This window comes from Mus caroli, chromosome 11 (assembly GCF_900094665.2).
Source record: "Mus caroli chromosome 11, CAROLI_EIJ_v1.1, whole genome shotgun sequence".
Classification (NCBI taxonomy): domain Eukaryota; kingdom Metazoa; phylum Chordata; class Mammalia; order Rodentia; family Muridae; genus Mus; species Mus caroli.
The window spans coordinates 26,432,212-26,451,173 of record NC_034580.1 but is presented as its reverse complement, the minus strand read 5'-3'; the positions used below and the strand labels follow the sequence as shown (position 1 = coordinate 26,451,173).

Below are 18,962 nucleotides of genomic sequence, written 5' to 3'. Positions count from 1 at the left end.
TCTAAAATCACCAAGGTAAGAAACCTATGAGCAGGTCTGTGTGAGTGTTTCTAGATGGAGCTGAGGTGGAAAGACCTACCCTAAATATGGGCATCATGATTCCATCAGTTGGATTCTACATTGTATGAAGAGGAGAAAAGTAACAAAAGCAGGATGCTTGTTCTGCAGTCATTCTTATACAAACAGCCCTGACTACAGGTGATTTTGTAGATATCTACTCTTACTACACTTTCTCCTGTTAAATGAACCTTGATTAATAAACTAAAAGCTCTCAAAAAAGATGATTGATAAACTAAAAGTTCTCAAAAAAAAAACCTCTATATTTTTTCATTTTAAAGAAGTTAAGCTAAACTTGGTAGTGAATATCTATGTCACAGATAAATCAGGAGGCCAAGGTAGAAGGATCAGATCAAGGTATGGAGTAAGTTCAAGGCCAGCCTTGAACCAGTTCAAAAAATGAAAAGGGGAAGATAAAGTCACTTGTTTTCAAGTATGACAACCGAAGTTTGATCCCTGAGACCCATACTGTGAAAGGAGAGACAACTTCTGAGGTTGTGCTCAGACCTCTACAAATACTTTGTAGCAGGTACACACACACACACACACACACACACACACACACACACACACACAGAGAGAGAGAGACAGAGAGAGAGAGAGAGCTGATATAGGTCTGTGGTAGCATTTGTCCAGCATGCATGAAGACCTAGGTTTAAGTATCCCATTGAGAAACAGTCCAGTAAATAAGATTGGTGGTTTATTATTCTTATTTTGACCATACATGTTTCGAAATGTGGGCAAACATGTTATTTTATTTCTCAAAGAAAGGTAACTTTTCCTATCTAAGGCTGAACATATTCGTTGTGTAAAAGAGACCACTACACAGATGAGTGAGGGAGTATAAGTGGCAGAGCACTGTCTAGCATGTGCAAGATTTTGGGTTCAATCCACAGTGCCACTGAGAGAAATGGAGAGGTTGGGGAAGGGAGAGGGACACCATGACCATGGTAACTCCTCTAAAGAAAAGCATTTAGTTGAGGCTACCTTTAAGGTTCAAAGGTTTAGTCCCTTGTCATCAGGTGGGAAGCATGGTGGCACATAGGCAGACATGGTGCTAGAGAAAAAGCTGAGAGTTCTACATCCAGCTCCTCAGGCCACAGGAAGAGACAGTATGCTACTAGACCTGGCTTGAGCTTCTGAAATCTCCAAGCCCACCGCCAGGGACACAATTCCTCCAACAAGGCCACACCCACACCAATAAGATCACAGGTCCTAATAGTGCCACTCCCTATGAGCCTATGGGGGCCATTTTTATTCAAACTACCACATCATTCCATCAGTCCCAGCACTTGGCAGGTTGAGATAAAATTTCTATGTGTGAGGCCTGCCTATGTGAAAGACTGGACAAGACACCATATTGAAACTTGATTTTTCAGCACAGTGTGCTAGCATACCCCTGTAATCTCAGTGATGAGAAAGCAGCAGCAGAGTGAGTTTGAAACTAGCCCACACTATATAGAAAAACCCTGTCTCAAAAACAAACAAAATAAAACAAAACAACTACAAAAAAACCCAACCCCTCAAAATTGGGATTTTCAAAATTTTTATTTTCCAAACTTATTTTTAAAGTACATTAAAACATCAGAAATAAAAATTTGGCTCAAGGGTTAACATAAGGACACTTATTATAAAATGTTTTAGAGACACATACTTTGCATACAGTAAGCATCAAGAGAAAAAATTAATGTTTTCTACACATTAATCATACTCAATTAAATTCTCATTATTTTAAGATAAGATTTTTAGCCCTTATGAAGATAAAAGTTATATATGTCTATCTATATCAATATTGTGAGTATACTGTTATTGACAGACATATATAGGTTATGAAGAAACAAGTTACATCTCTACATACAGATGGGAGGGGAGCCAAGAATCTAGCCCACTATGTATTTCATGAAAATCAAATCAATAATTTCTTTGATGAAAACAAAGAAACCAAATGCTTTCTATGTATATGCTTTGTCTTCTTTATGTTATAATTTTTATTTATCAAAGATGGGCCCCATGTTGGTCAAATAGTTTCAACTCACTGGTCACACAAGCTAATATTAAAATACTTATAGGTAGTAATTCTCCCTCAAAGAGATGCATACCAGCCAGGCGTGGTGGCACCCACCTTTAATCTCAGCACTTGGGAGGCAGAGACAGACGAATTTCTGAGTTCAAGGCCAGCCTGGTCTACCGAGTGAGTTCCTGGACAGCCAGGGCTACACAGAGAAACTCTGTCTCAAAAAACAAAAATGAAAACAAAAAACCAAAAGAGATGCATACCTTTTTATGATGGATACTTTCAAATATTTTAAAGATTTAATTTTATTTTATATGTATGCGTGTTTTGCCTGTATACATGTCTATGTATCATTGTATATCATGGTGGGTTACGTGAGAATTGAACCTGGGTCCTTTGGAAGAACAAGTGCTCTTAACCTCTTAGACATCTTCCAAGACCCAGAGATGTATACTTTTAAAGTGTAAATAACCTTGTTATTGAATACAAACTTATTTGCTTTACTGGACTAAATACTAGGTTTGCAATTAAGACAAAGTTTAATGGTAATTTGCCAAAATTCTTTAAATAATTTTGGAAGAGGATCTCAAATGTCTTAATTCTTTTTTTAAAAAGAGCTCTGTACTTTATCTGTCTCATGGGAGTATTAGTGAGAACCATGTTGTGTTGAATCTATAAAAACACCATTGAAATAGGTAAGAGTGACTTCCAAAAAGAGTATCCAGCTACCAAAATAAAGGAGAATGGATAGGCTATTAAACTTTATAGCAAGAATAAAGAAAGGAAGAGAAAAGAGGAAGAGAAGGGGGAAAGTAGGCAGGCCAGATCTAAAAGGTGAATTTGAAAATCTTGTCCTCATACTTAAATCTCTGAAACAGACCTGACTGGGGTGCATTAGAAGGCATTGTGGCTACAGGAGGCTAGGCCAGTTCTGTCTAAGGAGCTACTCCACCTCTCAGCATCTTCCATGATCCTGGAGACTGGAAGAGCCTGGGAGAGGGTACTCTGAACTGAGCACCTTCTGTTCCTTGAACCTCAAGAATAGGAAATAATAGTTGGGTACAATAGTTTGTAAAGATATCCTAAGTCTCATAGTGTTTCAGAATTCTAGTAAGTTCACATTCTAACTGTATGACAAAGATGTTTTTATATTAGGAGCTAGAGTACCTAATAAATTAGTTTCAAGAGTAAGAATAATATGGTTGCTCATTTCTAGTTTAAGGTCAATGAGAAAATATAAAACAATTAGTTTTGGGAGTCAGGAAGTAGTTCAGTGGTAAATTGGTTGTATAATATGCATGACCCTGGGTCCAAGATCCAGCCCTATAAAAAAAGAATGAGAAAAAAAACCCAAAACCTAAAAACCTCAATCCGAAAATATCAATAGATCTATTAATATTTCAGAAATTATTTTCCATAGCAATATTTAAATAAAAATGTTATTTCTGATTATCTGTGTGAATGCTGTCTGGTGATTAGCTACTAAACTGTCTTCATAAACAAGGAAAGCCCAAGCCAAACCTCCCAATTGCATCTCTAGGAAGCTAGTGTTGAATGCATGATTAAAATGTACCCTGTCTTCCACAAACAAACTGCTGAGGCTGACACATCATGTCTGTTCTCTCAGAATGGTGCCCCCTACTGTAGTTCAATCCTCTACTAGTATAGGATTTTGGAATAAACAAGGTTCTTCTGAAACAGTAATTAACTTGTAACTACCAAAAAACTTTGTGAAGCTAGCAACTCAACTCACATAGAACCATGCTGTACAGTAAAAGTGACAAGAACCATAGCTCTGTATTATTAGGCTACTGTCTTATAAAGGCAATGCCTAACAATGGGTGAGAATTTTAATGAGGCCAAAGGTGCAGGTAACACACTTCTATTTTTTGCTTTAATAGTAAGTTTTTTATTTAAATCACTTGCCACCAAAAAAAGTACACTGTTTGCTGTTTCAGTACTTCAAAAACACAAATTCCATATTTTTATAAAAATAACATTTCAGAAAGATCATTTTTTTCAAACACATTTTAAAAAATGTAGCCAAATTATAGCAGTTGACAGAAACAGATGCAGAGTACCACAGAGAAACATTAGACTGAGCTTGGGAAGTCTTGTGGATGAGTTGGAGGAAGGATTGAGGAACCTGGAGGGAAGAGGTACTCCTTCAGAATACCAACAGAGGCAACCAACCTGACCCTCGCAGGCTCCCAGAGACTCAACCACCAACTAAAGAGCACATATGAGCTGGACCTAGGCCCACCAGCACATTTGTAACAGCTTGGTCTTCATGTGGATCCCCCAACAAATAGAGCGGTGGCTGTCCCTGACTGTTTCCTGTCTGTGAATCCTGCTCCCCTAATCGGGCTGCCATGTCTGGCCTTAGTGGCAGAGGATATACCTAGTCCTGCAGTGACTTGAGGTGCCAGGGTGGGTTGGTTCCCCAGGAGGAACCTCCCCCTTTTCAGAAATGAAGGGTAGGAGGAATTGGGAGAAGGGCCATGTGAAGGGGTACTGGGAGGAGAGGTGGGGCTTCAATCAGGATGTAAAGTGAGTAAATAAATAAATGGAAAGGAAGAAAATGTAGCCAAAAATACATATCTAAAGTCCCATAATACTGACTTAAAAGGTCATCAGTAGGATAGATCTTAGCATCTTCTTAGCAGTTTAATATAAAGTATTGGGACATAGATTAGAGTAGAAGTTGAAATAAATTTTTACATCAAATCTTAAAATGTCAAGAAACCATGAAGCCAACCCAGATACTAATACTTTAAACAAAAGAAAATCTAATTGTCAAGTCTTCAGTTGACTCCGGGTTTTGCTTTGCAAACCCTTTTAAAGGCTTGCTTAGTTAGAAGAGAAAACCGTTCCCTCCAGATTCGCTGGCCATGTTAAACAGAGGGGATAGGAATTTGTTTTGCTGACGTGCTGTCATATTCCTGCATCAAATCATTGGTGGTGTAATAGTGCATGGCGATGTAGGAACTGGCAAACCCAAAAGAGTTCACTGGCGGCAAGTCTGCCGGCCCGCTCTCCTGCTGGGAAGGGCTGCTGTTATAGATGCTATAGTAAGGTTCAATCCTAGTGTTGATGGGTGTAGAACTGCTTTGACCACAGGGTTGATGTCCAGCAGAAACTTTGGGACTTGCTACACTTTCCTTTGAATGACTTGGGCCACAAGCCTGGTCCACAAACTTTTTCTGTGGTTTTGGAGACAGCATGTAGGCAGAGTTTGTCTCATGATGAGAAGATTTGTTTCTATTGATTTCAAGGTTCCCTTTTCCCATGGCCCGAAGTCGAGTTTTCTGTTTGCAGCAGAGAAAGCCCAGGCCAGTGTATCTCAGGCACCAGAGCACTTTCCTTCTCAGCCCAGCACTGTTCCGAGAATATATAAAAGGATTTAATCCTGACTTGAAAAATATCAGAGTAAATCCAAACAGTTCAAACTGGTAAAGGATAAAACTGCCATTGTCAGACAGAACCATTTGCACCAGGGAAATCCCAAGAGGAAGACAGCACACCAGGACTGACAACACGATGACCACACAGGTGACCACGGCTTTGGAATCCTTGGCAGTAGAGAAGTTGATGGCTGATACCAGCTGGAGTCGACTGGCTGAGGGGATTGGCATCTGGTTGATATTCTTAGTGTATCCATGAGTTTGACTGTGCTGCAGTTTGTTATAATTCTGGTTCCTATACAGAGCTGGCATGGTACACTGGATGGGATCTCCATTTCCCTTCACAGAGGCCCCCATGAATGGCTGTGGTCTGGAAGCATCAACTGTGATCACTGGGGGGCACTTTTTTACTTGAGCATTTTTCCGAAGGGTTTGAGCAATCATAATATAAGAGACAGACACCACAGCAACACAGAAGGTAAAGTCAACAACATACAGAGACAGAATGGCTTTCCCTTCCCCATCCATAAGACTGGACATGGGGAGACACAGGTGGGACTTATTGGTTCTCAGTGTAGCCAAGGTGGCAAGTGTAAAGCTGGTCGCCCAGAGAAGAAGGGTAAGGAGCAAGATGCAGGAAAAGGAGGCTGTACAATTAGGCTGCTTCCCCATCACCATCCGGAGCCGGTGCAGAGCAATCACAGCTACCATCTTGAGGGACATGATGATGAAGCCTGAGCTGGTAAGGTGGAAGGTGAAGCAGAAACTATCTGGGATGCTACTGGCTGAGTTGAAGAACAGCACGAAGGTGAACATGGGGGCTGTGACCCCACAAATAAACAGATCACAGAAAGACAGGTTCAAGATCATGAAATCAAAGTTGGTTCTGAACTTCCTGAAGGATGGGTCAAAGAAAGACAAGAAGACAATAAAATTTCCATAAGAGCCTAGACAGAAGATGATGGCAAGCAGAAAAGTGCAGGTCACCAAGGTGGCTGTGTGGATAAAATCTCGAAGACCTTCCTGGAGAGAAGTGCTATTTCCCCCCTGCAAGGGAGGCATGTATAGCAAGGTGGCATTGGGAACATTCTGAAGCGGGGCACTTGTGTTCATCTTCAGAGAGAGGTGTCTCTTTCTTGTGTTCTCAAAAAAAAAAAAAATCAGCAGGAAAAGAGTCAGGATCTCAGCTCACAGACGACGAGCATGTGCCAAAGAAGATAAGCCTGCACACACACAAACACACACACACACACATAAAAAAAAGTACACCCAGAGACAGAAATGGATTAGTGAGCTAGCAATTGCATTCTCTTTTACAAAATTCAAATTTTCCATTTATATTGCTTTGAAAACCATGTTATAAGGTCTAATACAGAAAAGGCATTGAAACCAGGCAATGGAGACACACAGGAATATGACCTCTCCATTGGAAGCTGACTGTCTCTTCCTGGAAGTAGTTACATCTGTGTGACTGCAGAGACTAAAGCCAGGGACAGGGGGAAGAAGCTGAGCAATGGTGAAGGGGGCTTTGGTGTGGAGAAGACAGCTGGGTGAAAGGTGAGGGGCAGGGAGAAGAATGAGCACCTTGGGAAATGGAGACTAGGTCTCTGCAATAGAAGGCAGGCAAGCAGCACAATGTGCTTGAAATTTAAACAGGAGGGTATTGATACATAATATGGCCCTTTAGCTCAGAAATCACTGACAAATCCAATTTTTCTCCAGAGAGGAATCTTTATTTCTCAGCATTTACTTCTTTTACTAGTTTGAGAGTTAAGTTCTTGACCAGTTGAAAATCTCCTTTGGAAAAGAAAGGAAATTCATGAAGGACTACATTTGAAAGAAGAAATCAAGTAACAAAAGGTGTCTGAGATTATATTTGTAATTTCTGAGGTGCAAAGCAACACTTTGCTGTATGAAGAGATACACAATGGTATCTGCACCTGTCTAGCTTAAAAAATATTTTTGTGTTTGTTACCTCTCTATTCCTCTCTCTCTCTCTCTCTCTCTCTCTCTCTCTCTCTCTCTCTCTCTCTCTCNTCTCTCTCTCTCTCTCTCTCTCTCTCTCTCTCTCTCTCTCACACACACACACACACACACACTCCACTATGTGGGTTAGGGACATGGCTTAGTGGTTAAAAGCATGTATTGCTCTTCCTCACCACCAAATTAGAGTACATATTCTGCATTTTTCATGAAGCTTAACTACATGTGTGTGTTGTTCTAGCTGCTGAATGTACATAAGAAACACCTGGCACCTTAAAAGACTAAACTTTCTGCTCTTTCTTTCTATCTATAGTCATTTTTCTTTCATATGCAAGGACATTTAATATATAGTCACACAAATCTTCACTGTTCCCAGCCCCAAAGATGTGTATGGTTTGCCATCTGTCCTCTCCCAAAGAAGAAAGCACAATAGATAACATTTAGTGTTCTGCTCTTAACAACTGGAAAACATCTGCTTTTATGTAACATTGCAGGGACAACCAACAACACTCAGAAGGTCCAGAGCCTATGCGCAGAATATTTACGCCCCACCTGGAGCTGGATCTCAGTGGCCTCCAGGTGCCAACCTTCTAGCTGTTGGATCAGGGGGTGCAGACTGGATCCAGTCAATAAATGATTACTGTGGCTCCAAACAACTACTATGGTCTATCTAGAACAGAAGTCTCTCAGCACTTAAACACAAGTACAGACTTGGCAGTGAGAATCAGTCAGATCAGTTCTGGGAGAGCCATGTGACCACCGTGTCCCTCATTAAGACAGAATCAGCCTTGGCTGCTGTTGCATTGCCTGTGGACTGCAGAACACACACTATGGTGATTTTCTTCACTGCAATGTGACATTCACTTTTCTGTAAAATACAGTTTTCAAACTAAGTTTTATGAGAGATAAAAGTATAAATTCAGAACATTTGCCTATCAATGATTAGAGTTAAGTAATAATGGAGAGCTCTTACTATTTCTAGTTTAAGACTGCATGCCTCATGTATCAGAAGATGGCCTAGTCGGCCATCATTGGAAAGAGAGGCCCATTGGTTTTGCAAACTTTATATGCCTCAGTACAGGAGAAGGCCAGGGCCAAGAAGTGGGAGTGGGTGGGTAGGGGAGTGGGGGGAGGGCATGGGGAACTTTTGGGATAGCATTGGAAATGTAAATGAAGAAAATACCTAATTAAAAAAAAGAAAGGAAAAAAATATTATAAGCTAAAAAAAAAAAAAAAAGACTACATGCCTCTTTGAGAACCCTTTTGATATTGTTACAGTGCAAAAAGACAACATTTTACTGTTGGCTAAAAAAAAAAAAATGTTTCTTGGAGTTAATTTATGAAAAGGGAAAAAGACAAAGCAGAGTAGCAGGAATTTGGTCCAGGGAAATGATAACAGCCTGGAACCAAGGTGCTTAGACAAATAAAGTAGGGGATAATGAAATGGAACCGTGGAAGTTACAAGACCCAAGCTCTAGATGTAAAAGATGAGATGATTAGGCACCAACAGTAATCATGGAAAAGAAAGAAAGGAGAGAGAGAGGGAAGTGTGTGTATGAGGGGGGAATTGAGTCTGGAGTGTGTGGCACAGGCTGTAATCCCAGCTACTCAGGACACTGAGGCAGGAGGATTGTAAGTTCAAAGCCAGCCTGGGCAACTTTGTATGAACCTGTTACAAAAGAAAAAGCAAAAGAAAGGCTCGGTGTTATAGCTAGCAGTAATTTACTTTTCTGGCACACACGAGGTCTTGGGTTCAATCCCCGGGTTGGGAAGATGATATGCAAAGTTGAATAATCAATATATTTTTAATTTAAAAGTATAGAAATGCACATTAGGAAATAAGAGCAATAAACCTCTCAGAACTATTGTTAGTATCTAGAGAATATTTATGATGTACTGGGCTTTGTTCTCAGGGCTTTATACTACCATATCTCCCCCCAAAGCTTCTCCATTCCCACACAAATGCACACATACTTACATGGTCACACTCAAGAGAGAAATACTTAGATCAAACTAAATTACAACAGCTCTCATTTATTGCCTGGCTGTTACATGCTATGATCTCACATTTAAACCTTATATAAGCTATCAAACTTTACTTCACCATCAAAACAATCCTATGAATTATTAAATTGCTGTTCCCAGTAAAAGTTCCTGGAACACAAAACTTCAAAACCAATAAAGGAACTGGAAAAAAATTCAACCCAGAGTTCCATACTAATTCTTGGGATTTTAAGAGAAAATTAAAAACAAAAATAAAGATGTAAGTCAGACATGGAGGCACACACCTTTAACCCCAACATTTGGGAAGCATAGGCAGGCAGATCTCCATAAATTCAAGGCCAGCCTGATCTGCAAAGTGAGTTCCAGGACAGACAGGGCTGTGACACAGAGAAACCCTGTCTTAGAAAAGAAATAAACAAACAAACACAACTACAAAAAAGAAATTGTGTGTGTGTCCCCATCCTTTAGAGCAAAGTCAGTGGTTAACTATTCTTAAACATTAAATGTTATTTCCAATGCATACCTACATGTTACCTTTTATTTCTGGGGTTATAGATAGGTCCTGGAAGATGTAAAAAGTCATATCATAATATTTTAAATTACAATCTAGCCTTAAACATGTTTGCATTGTATTAATTTATTTGGCGAGTGTATACTATACTGTTAAACTGTGTTTTGTAGTTCTATGTCAACTTGACACAGGCTAGGGTCATTTCAGAGGAAGGAGCCTCAACTGAGATAATGCCCCCTCCCAGACTGGCCTGTGGGCAAGTACATTTTCTTGATTGATGAATGATAGGAGATGGCCCAGCTCTCTATGCATGACTCTACTCCTGGGTCAGTGGTTCTGAGTACTATAAGAAAACAGATGAGCAAACAATAAAAAGCAAGACAGTTAGAAGCAGTCCTCCATGGCATCTGCATCAGTTCCTACCTTGAATTCCTGCCCTGATTTTCTTGTATGGTGTGCTGTAAGATGAAATAAACCTTTTCTCCCCAAGTGGTTTTGGCCACAGTGTTTTATTTTAGCAATAGTAACCCTAAGACAGGCAGACATTTGGAGTTCTGAGGATAATTTGTAGAAGTTGGCTTTCTGCTTCCATCATGTAAGTCCTTGGCATTGGTGGCAAATGCCTTTTCTGTGGAGCCATCTCACCAGCTCAGAATGCTGGGTTTAAGTATATTTATTAGCCATGATAAGATAGAATGAGCAGAGTATAATGACACATATCTGGGGAAGCTGAGCCAAGAGGATCAAGATTACAAAACCAGGCAGGACTAGTCTGGACTACATACACAGAGTGAGACTTTTTCAAAATGCATCAATATACATCTGATTACAGTTGTGGAAGGATGTTGAGGTAACTGGAAGCAAGAGCGACGAACTCCTAACAAATTGCTTAGTGTCAACTCTTAGTAAAATATGGATGTGGCCTTTAATCTCAGTGTTCATGAGGCAGAAGGAGGCAGATTTCTGAGTTGGAGGCCAGCCTGATCTACACAGCAAGCTCCAGGCCAGCTAAGGCTACATAGTGACAAATAAACAAACGAAAAAATATGGGAAAAGCTGGATGTGATAGCACAAACCTGTAATATCAGTCTCTCAAGAGCATAAAGCAGTACCACCTACTTGAAAGCCAGCCTGAGGGGAGGAGGGGGGAGGACGATGGGTCTCTAATACTGTGCTGTTTGTTTGTTTTATTCCCATTCTAAATGTTGATGGACTGAGAGCTGAAGGGGAAGACCAACAGAATCAACTAACCCGGATCTCTAGGAGCTCCCAGAGATTATTAATTTTTGAAGCAAACGTTAGGACACTTATAAGTTAACTCATGACCTTGATTATTTCATTGTATTCCAACCCCAAATAAATGCCGAATTTCTTCATGGAAGGCTTTTTTTTTTTTTTTTTTTTTTTTTTTTTTTTTTTTTTTTTTTTTGAGCGCAGCCCTCACACAGAACTAAGTTCTGTCCCATTCCCACTAATTTGAATGGATCTAGAAAAGCACAGGGAGGCTAAATAACTTGCCCAAGGTCAGTGAGATCTTTCTAATCACCTGAACTATCCATTGAGGCTAATAGCTGATGGGGTGGGGAAGATCTGGGTCTCTGGTGGAGGGATAAGGAGTCTGTGGAGCACTGCGTACTATCGTACTATCGACTAAAGGAGTAGGAGATTGCAGGTTTATCCCCAACTGTGATTGGTAGTGGGTAGGGGGCTCCCTAGAATTGGAGGAAACACAGGCCTAGGTTACTCCAGGGATGCTTGGACTCAGCCTGGATGCAGGCAGTGGGTTGTGGTCTGTGTAGAGCTTACAGCAGGCTGCACAGGAACACAGGTGCGCAACCTACCAGGCCAGGCCAAGCTCAGCCTTCTCCCCGCTCCCGCTCGCCTCACAACCCTGGTGTGATCCTCCCGGTCTGGGCTTGCGGCCTCTCACCTACCAGCTGGCCTCAGCGCCGCCCTTCCTCCTCCATGTCGCAGTAGTGACCCTATCTGTGCCCGGTGGCCTGGAAGCTGCCGGGCTAGAGTCATCATCGCCATCGCTGCCGCCTCCGCGCATCCCGGGAGCCTAGGCGAGCCGGGCGCGCGGCGCAGTCACCGAACCCGGGGCGCGGCCCCTCCCTCTGACCGTGGCCGCCCCGCCCGCTCCGCACCCTCCCTGCCTGCCCGCCTCATCCTAGTGGGAGTGCGCTCCGACATGCCAGGGCTGCCTGTGAAGTGGCCACTGACCACTGATACACAGCAAGGAAAACATGAAAGCCGGAGATGCCAGGCAGGAGGAGACAGCTGAGAGTGCCTGCGGAGAGCCTTCAAGCTGGTCTCCTTGGCTTTCTAACTAGGCTGTCACTTCCAGTTTAATAAAGTCATTATGACAAATTGAATCGAACCAACTTCAACACACATATGTGTCTTAGGTAATAGTAAGTACGTGGTTGATGCAAAGTTAAAAAAAACCTAACAGGTACTATTAAATACCGTGTTGAGTGTAAAAATCTTGAGAAGCAATAGTGTAATTCAGCTAGTCCTATTTTAAACACCAGTATAAAACATTAGAGCAGTAGCTTTTCATCTCCTAAAGTCAATATGTCTAAAACAACAAACCCACTTTAGCTTTAATTTTAGTCAAGGTCACTATATAAGAAACATTCCTAAGTATGTTGTTATGGGCAAACATACCCCATTAACTCCTTCAGGATTTTAACCTGGTTAATTATCGTCTTCTACTTTTCTAATCTCATCTAATACTTAAGAAATAGAGAATGCTATTCAAATGTCCCCCCCCCCTTTTTTTTTTGTTAGAAATCAAAGACTTTGATTCCATCCAGGTGAAATATTTCGTGGTACCATTGCCACTACAACCCCCTTCCGTTTTCTGTTAAGTTTCCTTTATACTTAATATAATTAAGTATAAAATATAATAATAAGCTGGGCGTGGTGGTGGCGCACGCCTTTAATCCCAGCACTGGGGAGGCAGAGGCAGGTGGATTGCTGAGTTCAAGGCCAGCTTGGTCTACAGAGTGAGTTCCAGGACAGCCAGGGCTACACAGAGAAACCCTGTCTCGAAAAACCAAACCAAACCAAACCAATATATATATGCATATATATATATATGTATATATATGTAATACAATTCTATTAATTTTCCCATTTTTTACTAAGAAACATGCTGAAGGGATTTGTGAAATCAGAACTATGTTTAGAAAAAAAAATACTCAAGAAAAACCCCCAACTAATTTACACATAAATCATGTTCTACTCCCCAGCCACTTGGCAATATACAGGTTCTAAGATATGTTGTTGGTAAAGGTAACACTGGGCCCTAGAAACGTTTGAAGAAAAAAAAAAAAAACACGAATTAGCAGTTAAGAGTGGAAATTCTGACCCAAATTATATGTCTCTCCAAATAGATTAAATACTGTCTGTATAATTTCCATTTGGACATAAACGATAACAAAATGTTCAGGCTGAATTGCTAGTAGCCATTAGTAGTACATACACCGGAGAGAAACCAACCTCATACTGAGAAAGACAAAAGCTCCACCAATGTTTGTGGGGTTATAAGGCAACACAAAATAATAACATGCACAAAATATGGCAGCAAGCCTAATATACTCGATAAAAACAGTGGCATACCAATAATACAAAAAGCAAAATCTGTAAAAGTTAATCACGGCTAACAATATGCTAGCACGTGAATAGGCAATGAAACCAGCTTTCCAGCACAATCTTATGGCATACAAAATAATGAGCATTTTGGGAAAGTGCGTATCAAGGCCAATAAAATGTCCACATTCACTGGGCATGATGGCAAACAACCATCATTAGGAGTTCCTGGCTTAAATATTCCTTGGATGCTCCAATATAAGAAAAGCTTTCAAGTGTGAATTCCATGCCCTGCCTTCGTACTGGGGTTGAACTCATGGATGCTACTGTGCTATGCAAGGCCTCAACTGCTAGGCTACACCAGTCCCTCACCTCAGTCACATTAATAGTAAGGAAAATGTCCTTCTAAATATGATTTACAAAGGCTTCAAAGTCTATTCAGAAACTGAAGATTAGAGCTTATAAATTTGTTTTCTCCTTTCCTTACTCAGCAAAGCTCACAGGAACCTATGCTCGTTGCAGTCCGGCCAACGATAGCTGTCTAATATTGTCTATCTCTCTGCTCCTGACCAGCTTATCTTTTTGTTTGCTTTGTTGGTTTTTTTTTTGTTTTGTCTTGTTTTTTTTCGAGACAGGGTTTCTCTGTGTACCTTGGCTGTCCTGGAACTCACTCTGTAGACCAGGCTGGCCTAGAACTCAGAAATTCACCTGTCTCTGCCTCCCGAGTGCTGGGATTAAAGGCATGGGCCACCATGCCCAGTCCTGACCAGCTTATTTTAACTGTATGGTTGACACAGCTCTTGCTCCTTTTTAATATACCACATATTCTAAGAGCTTTCAAACTTGGGACCACTTGTAGAATTAATGACAGAACATTTAATTTCAAAAAACACAGTATAATCTTGGGAAAATGTCAAGCTAATAAACACACTTGATATTAGAGTTACCCAGGGAACACACTGGGTACTCAGACTAAGGGACTCTGCTTTTAGGTGTAAGAGTAGAATATAGATCTTGTTTTCATCAGGGGTTCTCAATCACTGATAGACTGAATCAATAAGGATCTTTTTGAAATTTTAGAATCTTACTCTGTAGCCTTCTGGTTCAGGATCCAGAATGGTTTTGATTACTGGTATGTGTCACCCTGTCACTTCCTGAGTGAGGTAATCCAATCACAAAAGAACTCACATGATATGTACTCACTGATAAGTGGATATTTGCCCAGAAACTTAGAATACACAAGATACAAGATACAATTTGCAAAACACATGAAACTCAAGAAGAACGAAGACCAAAGTGTGGACACTTTGCCCCTTCTTAGAATTGGGAACAAAACACCCATGGAAGGAGTTACAGAGACAAAGTTTGGAGCTGAGACGAAAGAATGGACCATCTAGAGACTGCCATACCCAGGGATCCATCCCATAATCAGCCTCCAAACGCTGACACCATTGCATACACTAGCAAGTGTTTGCTGAAAGGACCCAGATATAGCTGTCTCTTGTGAGGCTATGCCTGGGCCTAGCAAACACAGAAGTGGATGCTCACAGTTAGCGATTGGATGGATCACAGGGTCCCCAATGGAGGAGCTAGAGAAAGTACCCAAGGAGCTAAAGGGGTCTGCAACCCTATAGGTGGAACAACAATATAAACTAATCAGTACGCCCAGAGCTCTTGTCTCTAGCTGCATATGTATCAAAAGATGGCCTAGTCAGCCATCATTGGAAAGAGAGGCCCATTGGACTTGCAAACTTTATGTGCCTCAGTACAGGGGAATGCCAGGGCCAAGAAGTGGGAGTGGGTGGGTAGGGGAGTGGGTGGGGAGGGTATGGGGTACTTTTGGGATAGCATTGGAAATGTAAATGAAGAAAATACCTAATTAAAAAAAAAGAAAAAAAAAGATCCTACATCTCCGGGAGACAAACGTTTTAAGGATAAGGTCTGATGGGAACTACCAAATAAAATTTAAAACTTAAAAAAAAAAAGGAACTATGAAATCTGATAGCATTTCTTTTGTATTTAGCTTTAGCCTCTGAAAAATAAAGTAATTAAATAGATTAACTAATTAATTAAAAATACATAAATACAGTAAAAGAAGGAAAAAAAAAGATGTTGGTGAAGCTGAATCCCATCCAGATAATCTTAATTAAGGACCACATTGACTACCTATTACTTTATTTATAAGCTCCCACTTAAGAATCACTGTTAAAGTATTGTTTTATGTAGTTTAGTTAGAAATAGCTGGAGTATTGTTCCCTTGGGAGTTCTTTCTCAATTCTCCCTAACAAAACTAATGAAAGAAAGAAAGAAAGCAAGAAAAGGAAAAAAAAAAAAGAAAAAGAAAAGCTGAGGTGGGCAGTACAGTCTTACTCCTCAAGCAGTGGCCTTGAGAAACCAGTTATGGGGTTTGTGCTACCAAACCTTATTCCCCTTCTGAGACAAAGGCTTCTCTGTGTAGTCCTGGCTGTCCTAGTACTCACTCTGTAGACTAGGCTAGCCTCCAACTCAGAGATCGATCTGCCTCTGCCTCCTGCATGCTGGAACTAGTGGTGTGCACCACCATTTGCCTCCTTGTTTTGTTTTTACAGAACTTTGTGTGATGACAGAGAAGTTCTACTGTACCATTAAATGTAATAAGCACTAATCATACATGGCTAATAACCACTTAAAGCATGCCTAGTGAGCCTGGCTACTGCACTCAACAGAGCAGAATTAGATAATTCATTCTGGCCACAATTCATTATAAGTGGGAAGAAAGTCACAGATCTAAACCTAAGAAGTCAAAAAGAACCCACAAAAGTTGCTCCCAACTGAACTGTCTTCTCTTCAGATAAAAGTCAGGTATTAAAAACAGTCCATTTTATTAGGTTTTTAAAACTAGTTACACAATTGAATTGACTATTAGGCACTATTCTGTACAGGGATTATGCCTGGGTATGGTGACACTTCAGTACTGTAACAAGCCCACTACTGTGTGTGTATATTGAGACACTCAGCATATAGATACTAAAATATATACTGTAGTATTCCTTTAAGGACGATTGTAAAGAGTGTGTTACAAGATGACATTTATCAACTTGTGAATTATTCCAACTAGAAGATACCTATAAAGATACTCTATAAAGTTGTGATAGGCAAACATGTTATCATTTAAAAATGCACACAAAAAAGGTACATAAAAATCCAGATATTCTAATAAATAAATTAAAAAAAACCCAAAACCTATGTTTCAGCTTTTGTAACAGGAGAAGATAAAGAATATAACTTAAAAACACACACCAAAAAAACAAGTCACACAATGGTCTGTGTTAAGGGTTACATCTGTACAAAATTTTGTCAGTTTTATCTCTACAGTTTATTATACAATCTTTTACATCTACATAACATACTAAACAAGTCAAATATCAAGACATTAATATTAATGATTCTGTAGGCAGGCATACAGGTAGAGGGGAGAGAGGGGGAGAGGGAAAGAGAGTGAAAAGGGGGGGGGAGAGGGAGACAGAAAGGGAGAAGAAGAGGGAGAGAGATCAAAAACTGCAATCTTCCACTCATTTGAAGTGTAATGTATTTCAAGGTGGGGTGTAAAACAATATTTGTAAGGACTATAGTGTAAAAAACAATCAGCCATGGTGTTTATTGATGTTCTTTTTTATTTTTAAAATCACACATTGTATACACATACAAATCAGTCTAAAATTTATTCACCAAACCCCCAGTTTTTCAGCAATTGGTTCTTACTCAGCACCAAAAACTCCAGTCTGTGGAGATACAGACATCTGCAGTGTGGTTGAGCATGTCAGGTTCTAGGTTAACTCTGAGACTTTGCCCCCTTTGATCCTTTTCTCTTCATGGCTCTCTAGACACAAGGCTGTCAAAACTTCAGATTCATGACCCATGGCCCTACTACTGCTAAACTCAACAGCCTTTGGGGAAGAACTCAAAATAATGTGAGATGAATGAAATGAGAGAACCTACATAATTGATGAGCATTCTCCATTCCAAGGACATTGTTGTTTTTAACAACTTTCGAGACTGTTTGGTCATAATACCATGATAGTACTAGGCTACTTCTAGTCTGAGACTTTGTGACTTTGTCATATGTCTCAAAAGAAAAAGTGATCAGTACTTTGGGAACACTTCAGAACAAGTTAGGAAATCAAATGGCAGCTGAGAACCTGTGAGTGCAGACTAAGGAGGCCAAACACAGAAGCCACCAAAATGATGAAAGCTCAACAGAAGCTGAGTTGTGAAACTTGCAGAGTCACCACGGATGATACCTGAGGATCTGGAGTTTTTGATGAAATGAGCCCAGAATGAGGACTAGTCATCTGCATTAAGAAAAATAAAATAAAAAATTATGTCAGATTAACAAAACACTCAGTTCTAAAATCCTACCACACAGATTTTGTTTATTCTCCTTACCTTTGTCTATACAAAGACTTTCTGGCCCTCTGTTTTTACAGAAATGTAATAGCACTTAGGAATTTAGATGAGTCGTACATGGTAGGGAATGCCTTTAACACTAGCACTTGAGAAAGGGGAGGGGTGGAGGCAGAAAGAGCTCTGAGGCCATCTGTTCAACATAGTGATTTCTAGGCTACCCAGGGCTACATAGAGATAAAAACTCTATCTGAAAATTAACAAAACAAAACCCAAATAAACAAATGAACAAAAGAATCCAGATGATGAGATAGAGAGATGGCTTAGCAGTTAAGATATCTGTTATACATAAGACATATGTATCTGTTCCCAGCAGCCACACGGAGGCTTACAACTATCTACAACTCAGTTCCCTCTTCTGGCCGCCAAAGGCATGGCATGCTCATGTGCATATACACACATACAAGTCGAAGATTCATACACATTTAAAAAAATCCAGATGAAGTGTTCTCATGATTGTAGAAACCAGAGTTCCTAGTACAACCCCAAATGTCCCACTAAGGAAGCAAATTGGCCTATGAATTCTTTTCTTTCACCTGACTATCCCAGGCTACTAATGCAAGTTACTTATTTTCTAACTGTCCCAATGCAGTCACATAAATTGCCTCCCTAACAATGGAAACAAAATCATGAAAAATTCTATAGTAGTTATTTCCACTGACCACAGACAAAGCTGTATTTACAATAAACCCAACAAAATCCTCTGAGGGTACAGGCACAGGCTATCATGTTTGTTTACCTCAGCACTGGAAATTGAATTAGGGTCTCATCTTTACTAAATTTGGGCTCTTCCTCTAAACTATCTACCCCCTACCTCAAAAGTCATGTTTAAAAGCATTCCAGTTTGTTTCTTCAAGATATAAGATACAATTTGCTAAACGCATGAAACTCAAGAAGAATGAAGACCAAAGTGTGGACACTGTGCACCTTCTTAGAATTGGGAACAAAA

At 40.2% G+C, this 18,962-nt stretch overlaps 2 protein-coding genes across 3 annotated transcripts in view; both read right to left on the bottom strand.

Moving 5' to 3' along the window:
* Nucleotides 1-3,956: 3,956 nt before the first annotated feature.
* Gpr75 (G protein-coupled receptor 75) lies at nucleotides 3,957-12,092 on the bottom strand. The gene is made up of 2 exons (XM_021178376.1): nucleotides 11,908-12,092; nucleotides 3,957-6,698 (listed from the first exon to the last, which is right to left on the bottom strand). Exon 2 carries the CDS (start codon nucleotides 6,586-6,588, stop codon nucleotides 4,966-4,968), a length of 1,623 nt encoding a protein of 540 aa, XP_021034035.1. The 5' UTR covers nucleotides 6,589-6,698; nucleotides 11,908-12,092; the 3' UTR covers nucleotides 3,957-4,965.
* A 5,111-nt stretch (nucleotides 12,093-17,203) lies between these two features.
* The window catches only part of Psme4 (proteasome activator subunit 4), a 104,945-nt gene continuing 103,186 nt past the window's right edge, over nucleotides 17,204-18,962 (bottom strand). For both annotated transcript variants that reach the window (XM_021178408.2, XM_029483959.1), the window contains one exon: nucleotides 17,204-17,901. The gene's annotated coding sequence lies outside the window, so the exon portion shown is untranslated. The remainder of the gene's footprint in view (nucleotides 17,902-18,962) is intronic.

Bases quoted from the DNA above. Each gene is read 5' to 3' on its own strand.
- Gpr75 (XM_021178376.1), bottom strand. From the start codon at position 6,588: ATGAACACAAGTGCCCCGCTTCAGAATGTTCCCAATGCCACCTTGCTA.